The sequence below is a fragment of the Urocitellus parryii genome, chromosome 15 (assembly GCF_045843805.1).
Source record: "Urocitellus parryii isolate mUroPar1 chromosome 15, mUroPar1.hap1, whole genome shotgun sequence".
In the NCBI taxonomy this organism is placed as follows: Eukaryota; Metazoa; Chordata; class Mammalia; order Rodentia; family Sciuridae; genus Urocitellus; species Urocitellus parryii.
Window position 1 is genome coordinate 42331914 of NC_135545.1, and position 12730 is coordinate 42344643.

The window sequence follows — 12730 nt, forward strand, 5'->3', positions numbered from 1 at the left end:
AGGATTGTGCCCCTGTGGGAGCCCCTAGAGAAGTGTGAATCAGGTACAGAGTAGGGACTAAGTAGGGGAAGGGTATGAAAAATAATTGTGGCAGGGAATCCATCAGCAAGGGCAAGAGTGGTCTATAGTTTGCTGTGCCCACCACAAGCTGAAGGATCTGCAGGGTTTGATCCTATTTTGCTAGGTACTAAAGCTCCTGGAGGAAAGGAGGCAAGAATAACCCTGGGCCACACCATCTTTCACCCCACCTCAATCCCAGCATGGCCTCTGGCAGCCTCTTTACCTGGGTTTGGGGCTATTTGGGTAATTTTGCGGAGGGGTACCAGGGGTTGAACTCAGGGGCACATGACCACTGAGCCACATCCCCAGCCCTATTTTGTATTTTATTTAGAGGCAGGGTCTCACTGAGTTGCTTAGCGCCTTGCTTTTTGCTGAGGCTGGCTTTGAACTGGTAATTCTCCTATCTCAGCCTCCCGAGCTGCTGAACAGAGGAGATTACAGGCATGCATCACCATACCCTGCTGCTATTGGGGTTCTAGCAGGTGACAACATCTGGAGGTAGGGGCAGTGCAGCAGTTGACACTTGTCATCAGGGCACTCTTGGGGATGTACCGGATCATGGGACTGAGGAGATTCTTTAGAATCTCTCTGTCTAGCTGGGTCTGGTGGCACACATATATAATCCTAGTGTCTTGGTAGGCTGAGGCAGGAGGATTGCAGATTCAAAGCCAGCCTCAGCAACTTAGTGAGGTCCTGAGACCCTATCAAAATAAAAATAAAAAATGTCTGGGGATGTGGATCAGTGGTTGAGACCCTAGGTTCAATCTCTGGTTTAAAAAAAAAAAAATAGAATCTGTCTACCCAGCTTCCTTCTACTCATGACAGCCTGAAATCCTAGTGAATAGAAAAGGAGATAGGCCCTCATACTCCATGCATAAAGGAGTGTTTTTGTTTTTTGCTTGCTTGTATTTCCTGATTTTTTGTAATAAGTACACATTGTTCCCTCCTCCTTTTTCTTTTAGTGCTGGGAATCTAATACAGGGCCTCATGCATGCTAGGCAAGTACTCTACCACTGAGCTATATCCCCAGCCACACATTGCTTTTTTAAAAAACATTTTTTTAGGGCTGGGATGGTAGCTCAGTGGTAGACTGTTTGTTTAGAGGCACTGGGTTCAATCCTCGCACCACATAAAAATAAATAAGTAAAATAAAGGTACTGTGTCCATTTATAACTACAAAAAAATTTTAAAATAATTTTTTTAGTTGTAGTTGGACAAAATACCTTTATTTTATTTATTTATTTTTATGTGGTTCTGAGGATGGAACCTAGGGCCTCGCATGTGCTAGGCGAGCGCTCTACCACTGAGCCACAACCCCAGCGCCCCCTGCCCCTCCACAACCCCAGCACCCCCTGACCCCCGCCCAACCCCCCCCACATTGCTTTTTTAATAAAGAAAAAAAAAGCAAAGATTTAGTTTTTGCTTTAATTGAAATAGAATAAATAAATGTACGCCCCCTTGTGGTTACATGTTCATTCCCACTCCCCTTTAGGAACCTCCTGGAACCTCTAATTTGGTCTCCTCTGTTCAGGGTTATGGCCCCACAGATTTGTATTCTAAGGAATGCTGATCAAATTTCTAAAAATCTCCAGCCCTGTACTGAATTACCCCAGGTTGAAGGTCTGTCTCTGCTTCTGGAATACTGACTAAATAGCAATAAAGATGTCCCTCCAGGGGTGGTGGACATGCCAGAAACATCTAGCACAAAATCCATGACATTAATATCACACACATACACACACTGAGGACAGCCAGTCAGCAGTAAGCACACAGGATACAGAGCCCCCTGCACCCTGGACTGGTATACAACTGACATCCAGATGGGCAAATTGTACCCAAGTGTGTGAATCTCACTATTAAAGGACACATTAATTATTTAGGTATAATTCAGTAGTGAAATGGAGCCCCCTAAGACTGCACAGATCTCAAGCCCAAGAAACCAGGTTGCTCCATGCTCAAAAGGGGTTCCATGATTATTTTCATGCTCTCCTGTACTTTTATTTTTGAGAGAGAGAGAGAGTTTTTAATATTTATTTTTCAGTTTTCAGTGGACACAACATCTTTATTTTATCTTTATGTGGTGCTGAGGATCGAACCCAGCGCCCCACGCATGCCAGGCGACTGCTTGAGCCACATCCCCAGCCCTGCTGTCACTATCTTGAAAATAATAGTTTTGAATGAGACACTCTGCATTTCAGTTTGAGGCCCACAAATCATGACCTGAGTGAAATGTTCCCATATCAGGGCAGAGCAAGTGTGTCAACTAAAATAACAACACAAAAAAGTGGTTCTTCAAAGAATTTAATTTACTCAGGAATAAATGAGGAATTACAATGAAGGATATATATGACATGATGAATCACAGTCGCACCTAGGGAGGCAAATGAAGATAAGGGCATTTTGTAAGTACTTATGGTCCTAAACCCAGGGGCACTCTACTACTGAGCTATATCCCTACTCCATTTATTTATTTATTTACTTACTTACTTATGAATGAGACAGGGTCTTGCTATTTAGCCCAGGCTGGCTTTGAAATTGTGATTCTCCTGCATTGGCCTCCAGAGTCACTGGGATTACAGGTGTGCACACCATGCATGGCAGGAAGACAAGGATTTTTAAAGGCAAAATGAGAAAGGTAACATAAATTGTTTTGAAATGATTATCCTTGGCTACAAGTATCACCAACGAGGGTTACATTGTTCCAACACTGAATAGGCAGTTGCTGAGTAGGCATCTTTATTGAAGTATGGTAAGTTGTATAAGGTTGTGGAGGCCTTTGTGCAAGGTTATGGTTTTCAGAGAGACCTTGTAATAGTTTTGGTCATATACAAGTGTGTGTGAGAGCCCTCTTCCTTATGGTATCCTAACACTATTTTGTTAAGATTTGGCATGAGTGACTCCATTTTGGTTCTGATAACTTTCATATGATAGGAGGAAGGGTACAAGGAATGTCTGGTGTATTATTGATGATGATCAGAATTAGTAAACTTCTCCAAAGTTCTTTTTAAACTTAATTGAAGCCTAATTAATTCATTGTCCACATGCCATCACTCAGCTTTATTTCACTGACACATTTGTAAAAGTATTTTGGGTTTTTTTGGTACTGGAGCTAGAACTCAGGGGGGTTTTAGCCATGAACTACATCCCCACCCCCACCCCTTTTTTAAGATTTTGGGACAGGGTCTTGATAAGTTTCCCAGGTTAACTTCAAACTTGTGATTCTTTTGCTTCAGCCTCCCGAGTTGCCGAGATTAAAGGTGTGCACCACCATGCTCAGCTTGCAAAGCATTTTTTAAATTAAGCAGTGCCTTTGACAACCCTCAGGAACTCAACACAAATACACACCCAGTCTTTCAAACATCCACTGAGATGTTACACATCATTAGCAGATATTAGCGCCATTCATAATTGGTATCAAGAGCCCCTAAAATGCAATCCTACCCCCAACCTAGCTACAACAGATTCTCCCAAAGTTCACAATAACACACACATTAAGGACATCTAGCTAAGTGTGGCAACATCTGCATAACCCCTCTCATTTTGACAGGTGACAAATTTTCAGGGAATAGCCAATATGAAGGTTGACTATGTGCAGACTACTGAGTCTGCAGTTTGCATTTGAACATTTTTTCCCTGCAGTACTGACTGAACCAGGAGTGCTCTACCACATCTCCATCCTTTTTTGTTTTTTTTTATTTTCAGACACAGTCTCATTAAGCTGCTGCTAAGGTTGGTCTTAAACTTGCAAACTTCCTGCCTCAGCCTCTCAAATAACAGAGATTACAGGCATGCACTACCATGCTTAGCTAATTTCTGATTTTTTTTTTTTTGGTACCTGGAATTGAACCCAGGGGCACTTTACCACTGAGCAACATCCCCAACCTTTTTTATTTTTTATTTTGAGACATGGTCTCATAAGTTTCTCAGGTCCTCACTAAATTGTAGAGGCTGGCCTAGAACTTGTGATCCTCATGCCCCAGCCTCCCAAACTGTAGGATTACAGGCATGAGCCAAAAAGCCCAGTTCTGACATGTTCAAATGCAGCTGGACACACCACTGACTTGGGAGACTGAGGCAGAAGGGTTGTAAGTTCAAGGCCAGCCTTGGCAACTTAGTGAGACCTTGTCTTGAAATTAAAAAAAAAAAAAAAGAAAGAAAGAAAAGAAAGAAAGAAAGGGCTGAGGATGTAACCTAGCGGTAGAGCATTCCTGGGTTCAATCCCAAGTACAAAAAGAAGAAAGAAAGGGAGGAAGGGAGGGAGGGAAGGAAAGGAAAGGTTTAGAAAGAAAATTAAACTAGAAATTATGTGTGTGTGGGAGTAATTTCTGAGTGCCTAGGAAGGATAAGAAGCTTGGCATCTTGAAAGTACATTAGAAATATTCCTATAGTTTTCTAGATTTCCATGGAAAACCAAAAATTGTCATTAAGTGGAAACTCAGTAAGGAAATAAGGTGATTTTATGTCCTTGGGATTGGGGATCTTGAAACTGCAAAGGTTCTGAGTTGAGCCCCTGCAGGTACAGAGCTCTGGTTTAATGAGGATGACCCAAGTCAAGGCAAAACTAGCAACTCCACTGCCTCTCATGATAGAGCAAATCTAGGGTTTTAGATAAGAAATGCAAGGGCTAAGAGGGGGTAGAGTGAAAAACTATGTCCTTACTGCTCTCAGGTTTCCTGCAAGAAATCCCAATGGAGAAGACATGGCTGGCTGGGTAAATGAGTCATGGGCTTTATAAGCTAAGGGAGCTGGAAGGCAGATTCCAGGAAATAAGTAAGGAGGAATCACAGGGAAGGTTTTCAGTTTTAGTGTGAAACTGTTAAGATGTAATGCTATTCTGGGAACTCAGGAGAAAAACAACATGAGAAAGACTAGAGAAATTGCAAGGATCCAGACAGCTCAAGTGAGAGAAAGCCTGTGTCTTTGGGCAATTTAAAACAACTGACCAAGATGGCATGGACTGGGCAAGTTACCAAAAAGGGCGATAGTTTCCCGGTGCCCAAGACCTCCAATCATTCATAATCCAACAGGTATTCATTGAGCACCCAGCAAGTTCCTGTGACATGGAGTTTTGAGTGAGGCACAATGGTCCCCAGCCCTGCAAGACTCATAGCCAATAAGCAAGAAATCACACTTGTATTGAGCAACAAGGAAGAAAGTTCAAGGATGTAAGGCAACTGTGCAGTCCTGGAAGATTCTCTATACCTGGGGGAGGAAATGTTCAGAAATAAAGGTCAGAATAAATTCCAGGCAGAGGCTGGAATGAGCAAGCTGCAAGAACTACAAGGAGAGTAATTTTGGGAACTGAGTACAAGAATAGACTAGATGGGCCAAAGAGGTTTACTTTATCATAAGCTGCACATTTGTTTTATGCAATTTTCTGTATTTATTTTGTTTTGCAATAAAAGAAGACAACAGGAACAACAAAAGACTACATGGATCCTTTATATTCTATTTTGGGCAAACTTAATAAGGTGGAGGGAGCATCTCCTAAGTACCAGGCAGCTTGCTTGGTGCTTTGTTTATTTACAGAGCAATTCTGTTCATCAGGGTTTACTGAGCTCCCTGAGCTAGGCCCACCCATGAAGCAGAGGGCATAGCAGGATCAAAGGTCTGAGGTGGGACCACCTAAAGCAGTCTCAGGGAGAGCCAGGAGTCCTATGTGGTTGGAGAAGGATGAGGGTGCATTGGCCTGAAGGAACACAGGCTGATCTTCAGATTTTAGTCTGGTGGGAATAAAATAATTTGGAGAGATCAGATCCGTGGGAAGCCAAGGCCATGAGGGGGAAGTCCCATATCAGCACATTCTCTTCTGTGTGACTGTTAGAAATAATTAAACTGGGGACCTAACAGCTGCAACCAGGACCCTTTAGGAATTCAGGTCCTCCCTGAATGACACATAGGCCAGCACTCCCTCTGGGCAGCCCTGTGGGTGAAGGGAAACTCATTGGGTCCTTTTATCAAATGTGCTGACTTGTGGCCATATGCACACCAGCAAACCCTTTGGCTTCCTGGGACAGCACCCTCAGCTCTCAGGAGCCTAGGCTGATGGCTGCTTTTCGCCCAGGACAATTGACTTCTGGTCCAGGTCCCTCAGCCCTTCAAAGATCCTAATTCAGCTTACAATGGCATCTAGGGGAACAAGGGAGCCTTGGACAGGAAGGTAAGACCCTTGGGTCCCATCCCATTCTTACCCCACTAGTTCACTGTGGTGACTCCCAAGTATGGCCTTGTTCTCCTGGAACTCAGTGGCTTTTGAGATCTGCACCTTCTTAGTGTGGGAATCGGGCACAAGTTGAGTCACATGATGCAACGAGGATCTGGCCTTGGAGTGGAGAGCCCTGGTGGTCCTTTTGAAAGGGGCTGCAGAAAGTGAGGAAGGAAGCCTGGAGCGCTGTAAGGGCAAAGAAAGAAGATCCTGATCAGCATGAGTCCCAGGGAAGCTATTTGAAAGAGAGTTGTTTCCTAGCTGAGACCTAATGGGTAAGAAGGAGTTAGCCAGATGAAAGAGTTCAGCCTAGCCTGTGCAAAGACGGGGAGGCATGGGTGTATTCAGGGGCCACAAAGAAGTTTAGTCTGACCAGAGGTAGGACCCTCTAGGGAAACATAGCCAAAGATGAGGGGCCGGTGGGGAAGTGAGGAGGTCAATTCATCGCATGCAGAGACTATGCAGCTGTTCTGTGGAGAATGGACGGGCATGATGAAACAAGGACACAAAGGCCAGGCAGGAGGGGCAGGTTGTGGCCTAGCCAAGGGCACGGTGGCATAGGTAGGAAGGAGAGGGCTCCCTTAAGGGCTGACGGAGGGTCAGGAGGAATAGTCTGAGGAGATGGGGTTGACTACACAATAAATTTGGGGTGCTCAAGGGTCATTCTAAGGCAAGGAATGGAGTGAAAGACGGGGGTACTCAGACTCTAGAAATCACGGGGTCAAAAAAAGGGGGGCCTGGAAGTTGTTGGGATGCCCCAGAGAGAAGTATTAAGGAAAAGGAAAGAGGGCCCAGCCCCCAAGGATCAGGAAAAGAGCCAGTTCAGAAGACCCAGGAGGAGTAGTCACAGACGTCAAAGGGAGCTTCCGAAGAGAGGAGAACTGGCTGTGAGCAATATACCTGGAATAGCTTGAAGCAGGGGAGGATTGAGAAGTGGAGGAACAGGGAGCACTTACCCCTCCTGAAAAGGCTTGGGGATGTGGAGACAGTTTTAATTGCGGCAGTGGTGTTCCAGGGCCCTGACCTGCGGCCAGGTTTGAGTATGAGCAGGGCCAACGCACCAGACTGAACAGGTTGGGTGGTCACTGCATACCAGTAACTATCTATTCACAAAAAAAGGGCTGGAGACCATGGGGCAGCCCTAGAGTTGGCGGTATTTGGGCAAGCCTATAACTGCAGCGCGGACACTTCCCACATGGTGGCGCCAAAGATCAACTCTAGATTTGGACTAGGCGGAGGTAGCGCAGGGGTCAGCAATTTGGGGATCCTAGGCCGAGGTCACCGTCCCATAGCTGGAGGGGATTGCCAGATGCCTGGTGGCTCCGGCCTTCTGCACCACAACACCTCCCAAGTTTCTGTCAGAACCCTTCTCCTATTGGTAGGTAATCCCAGAAATAAAATTACACACCACACACGTCGGCATTCTGGGGCCTGACCTGAAAGGGTACCCGAAGGGACAGCTCGTCCCATGATCTGGAAGCAGCAAAGACGTCCCTCCCACTTGTCCCTTAGGAGAAGGGAGTCAGGAAGGAAGGAAGGACGCCCATCCCAGCCCTCAGGGACCGACAAGCAGACTTCCCACCCTAGCTCAGCATGGCCCTGCTCACAACTCCCTCTGGAGGCCAAAGGTAGACCAGTAGGGACAAGGGCAGAGACTGCCCACTCTTGGGTGAGTCCCCAGGGAAGCCGCCTACCCGGTCTAGAAGTTTACACCTCCCAGTGCAGAGGCCAACTTGGAGATTCCCCAATAAGTAATGGCCAAGTTGCTTTCCTTTTGCAATGATCCCATGTTCATTGCAAATCTTTCCTAGTTTAAGTAAAGACAAAGAAAAGCCAACCAAGTGAAACTGCAATGCTCAGACAGGATGGTCACTACTGACAGCGCTCAGGGCCAATGGATGCAGGTTCACCTGAAGACACTCCTGCTACACAGGCAGTGCTGGAGCCTTCTCCACTCCACTATGCTTATTGTGTTGAGCACATTTCCATATTCATAGATATAAAATGCTTGCTCCCCACCCTGACCTGACCTTACCTCTTTCCATCTCCTCCAACCTACATAATTAGAATATAGCAACCTATTCTTACCTCCTTGTCATTGCTCTTGCTGTTTCATCTTACTGGGACATTCTTCCTATAGATCATTCCACAAGTGCTTCCTGGTCCTAGGTCTCAGCTCCAATGTTACTACCTTATAGAGGACTTCCTTGACCACCTGGAAAAAGTAGCCCCTAGTTCTATCCCTCCAAACTTCATTATCATGGCTTGTTTTCCTCACAGCTCTTCTCTCTCAGAAATCATTTTATCTAGCTGGGCACACAGTAGTGCACACCTGTAATCCCAGAGGCTCAGAAGCTGAGACAGGAGGATCTCAAGTTCAAGGTCAGCTTCAGCAACTTAAGGCCCTAAGCAACTTAGTGAGAACCTGTCTCAAAATAAAAAATAAAAAAGGGCTAGTGATGTGGCTGAGTGGCAAAGCACCCCTGAGTTAAATCCCCCCACCAAAAAAAAAAAAAAACAAGAAATCATCTTATCTATAGGTTAATTCATTTATTGTTTCTTTGGGCTAGAGTATAAACTCCTTGAGATCAGAGTTTTTGCCTATCTGGTCCACAACTGTGTCCCAGCATCTGGAACAATGCCAGGCACAGAGTAGATGCTCAGTATGTGCCTGACATCTATTTTTAATGGCAACAGAGTAACTCAAAGCATCAAAAAAAAAAAAAAACAAAAAAAAAAAACACTTTCAGCCCTCTTTCTCCTACTGATAAGCTGTGCTATCCATTTAGCGCTGGTCAAACAAGTCAGTAATCAACATCACAGGCACCATTCTTTTCCTGCTTGATCAATTATTTCTTTGGAATAAATTTCTCAAGGAGGAATGGCAAGATGAAAGGGAGATTTGCACTTAACTTCCTGAAATATACTGAATACACTACTCAGAAACACTCAAATCAATCCCTACTCTCCTAGTCATCACTGCCAATCTCAGGCCAAAAACGGGTGTCTTCTTGTTTATATTTGCATTGTTCTGGTTATTAATGAGATGAAGTGCCTCTTCAATTTGAATTTTTGTTTGTGTGGGGGGGAGGGGTGATACTAGGGATTGAACCCAGGGTCACTCTACCACTGAACTACATCACCAGCCCTTTTTATTTATTTATTTTTAAAATTTTGAGACAGTATCTCACTACATTGCTGAGGATCTTAATAAATTGCCAAGGCTGGCCTTGACTTTGTGATCCTCTTGCCTCAGCCTCTGGAGTTACTGGGATTGAGGGTGTGTACCTAGGTGCCCAGCTTCAATTTGCAATTTTAATGAGTGAATGGATGGGTGCAGTTAAAGCATCAGAAAGGAGAAGAGGCTCCAAGAACAGCAGGAGTGGTAAAGCCTTGACTTAAACACAGGTCAGCATCTTGGTACTTGACCTTTAACATACATGATGGAAAGTAGGGTCCAGGCGGGGGATGGAGGGTGGAGATAAGTTGTGGGTATAGGCTTATAGTCCCACACCTAGCCCTCTCAAACATGCCTCTGCCCGCACCACACACTGAAGTGCACTATCAGCCTACTTTTCTGGCACTTTTGGTCTTATCTCACTTGACCTCTTGGTCATATGATTGACCACTGTCTCCTTCAGAAGCTGTCTCCATCCCAGGAGACTCTTTCCTTTATCCACATGTCCAGCTGCCTTCTAGATATGTTCTTTTTGATGGTACCCAGAGCCCTAAGACGCCACCTGCTCAAACTATGTCATCTTCCCTATCACCTGGTCCTCCACCTCAATGAAGAAAGGTGCATTCACCCATCACCTAGGCCCAAGCTTCCCCTCACCCTGCTTTGGTGACAGAGAAGGCACAGAGACTTGGAATCATACCATTTCTGATTGACTGTGAGCCACCAGAACAGGAATGAGTGTAGTGCAGCATCACCTCTGGGCGCCCCAGCGTTGGTGTTCATACAGCAAGTATTCCACAAATGCTTGCTGAATATCTGGAGAATGAGCGAATGATATAGCCACAGCCACAGTAAGAAGCAGGCTTCTGTTCTCTCTTCACAGAAAGCTGGGGGGAAGCTGCCCATCAGAGGGCTGTAACCCATGGAGGCTAGGGAGCAGGGTGAGGTGAATCTCTGGTTTTCTGGGTTTTGGGAAATGAACTGCATGACTTCCTAAAGTGGAACAGCACCATGTGTGAGCACCTGGGGTTCACTGGGCTCTCATCATCCTATGCCATCTGTTAGAGGGATTTTTCTCAGGCCTGAGTCTACCCTTCCAAGAATATAAACTCCTCCAGGTTAGAAGTGCCCATGATTCCTTGCTGTGCCCAGCTTCCAGCACAGCATAAGGCGGAGGATGTGCTCAGAGAGCAATGCCTGACTCAGGCAGAGCTGAACTGATGATGACTCAGAGAGCTGAGCTGAAGCTCAGACTCAGTCCTTCCTAACCACAACACCATGGAAACTTTCTGCCTTTCCTGAGCTTCAGGGGTCTCCTTTGTATAAGGGTTTCTGCTGTATCCTTTCTGATCCAGGGTAGTAGTTGTTGGGAAAATGTCTGGCCCTCAGATGCTGCCCCTCCCTCTCTCAAGACCACGGGCAGGGGGAGAGGGCCAGGTGAATTTGAAGGTGTTCCCTCTATTCACTGCAGCCCCATTTGTGCCTGGTTCTGGTCACAGACAAGGAAAATAGGCAGTGATGGGTGCTTCAAGAGGACACAGGTCCCCCTGAGGTGGCACATTTGAGCGGTTTTTCAAGAGAATGGGGGGAGTAACATTGCAGGTAGAAGGGAGGCACAGAGAAAAGTCAGAGGCCAAAACGTAGGGACAATGTTCAGGAAGTTACAGGCAGGCTGGTGTAAGGCAGACCAGGTGTAAAATAGGTGGGAGATAAGGAGGTGAGATCATCTCAGGCCAGATCTTGGGCCTTTGAGGCCCATCAGTGTCTAGACTTACCCTGAGGGCAATAGGGAACCACTGAAGCCTCTTCAGCAGGAGAACAAAATGATCCATTCATGATTTGTAGAACAATAACATGATCCGATTTTTTTTTTTCTTGTGGTACTGTGGATTGAACCCCAGGGCACTTTACCATTGAGCTACATCTTCTTTCTTTCACTCTATTCGTTTCTTTTCTTCCAACAAGTTCTCTCCAATTTGTCCAGGCTAGCCTTGACATTGTGATCCTCCTGTCTTAGCCTCTCAAGTTGCTGGGATTACAAGTGGTGGGTACCATCATGCTGGTTTGTGATCCAGTTCTTGATTTAAAAGATCACTGATGCTGTTGACAAAGTGGAGACAGAAAGGCCAGAACAGATAGCAGCCTAGGACTTGGTATGAGCTGTGGCAATGGAGAGATGTGGCTAGACACAGGACTGAATGGCTGACTGATTGTGAAGAATAAGGGAATTATTCATTAAAAATAGAGATTTTAGGGGCTGGGGATGTGGCTCAAGTGGTAGCGCGCTCGCCTGGCATGCGTGTGGCCCGGGTTCAATCCTTAGCACCACATACCAACAAAGATGTTGTGTCCGCCGAGAACTAAAAAATAAATATTAAAAAATTCTCTCTCTCTCTCTCTCTCTCTCTTTTAAAAAAAAGTATTAAAAATAGAGATTTTAGGGCTGGGGATGTAGCTCATTATAGAGCTCTTGCCTATCATGCATGAGGCCTACATGCATGGGTTCCATCTCTACTACTACTACTACTACTACTAATAATAATAATAATAATAATAATGGAAATGTGGGTGTTTTCTAGAAAAGGAATTCCAGAATTTTGGACTGAGAAAGAGTTCTTCAGACAGTGCTCTGCTGAGCCCTGGGCAATGGCATATGGACAGCCATAGTTCTATGTCACCGTCACTCCAGTGACCAGTATGCCCAGCCCTAGATGCTCAGGAGATATTTGTTGAATTAATGAATGATAGAACACTCACTTGCTGGGTGTGGTGGCACATATCTTGTAACTCCAGACAGGAGGATCTCAAGTTTGAGACTAGCCTGGGCAACTTAGAGAGACCCTGTCTCAAAATAAGAAAATATAAAGGTCTGGGGTTGTAACACAGTGTTTAGTAAAGCACCTGAGTCAATCCCCAGTACTGCAAAAGAAACAAAAATTCCCGAATTTCCGCTATAATCCAGGACAATAGTGTCAAGGACTTCTATGGTTCCTGTCTCTTTGTTACTTAGAGACTCACAATCAAGCCCCTGAGTACACATGGATATGTTTACTGCCTGTTCCTGGTGAGTGGCATGAAGAGAACTGACTGGAAGCTGTATAGAGAGTAGCAAGAGGAGGGGATGTGCAAAGAAAGGGCTTGGAGGATGCTTTGCTGAGGAGGTGACTTTAGAGGTGGTCAGAGGCCAATTGGTGCCAGTTTTGAGAATTCCAATGAGGTTCAGTCTATGGCCTGGCCAAAAAAAAAAAAAAAAAAAAATGGTGCTTTGCAAAGATGAGGGCAAAGGA

At 45.3% G+C, this 12730-nt stretch overlaps 1 protein-coding gene across 2 annotated transcripts in view; it reads right to left on the reverse strand.

Moving 5' to 3' along the window:
* Positions 1 to 2344: 2344 nt before the first annotated feature.
* Positions 2345 to 12730, reverse strand: part of Ctcf-dt (CTCF divergent transcript) — a 42867-nt gene continuing 32481 nt past the window's right edge. The window contains exons 2-4 of one of the 2 annotated variants that reach the window (XM_077793241.1): positions 6252 to 6451; positions 2548 to 2627; positions 2345 to 2431 (exon numbers count right to left, since the gene is read on the reverse strand). In XM_077793241.1, coding sequence (XP_077649367.1) covers positions 2570 to 2627; positions 6252 to 6451 — 258 coding nt within the window. In that variant the 3' untranslated portion in view covers positions 2345 to 2431; positions 2548 to 2569. Of the gene's footprint in view, positions 2432 to 2543; positions 2628 to 6251; positions 6452 to 12730 lie in introns of both variants that reach the window. The other variant, XM_077793242.1, reaches the window with a different exon arrangement.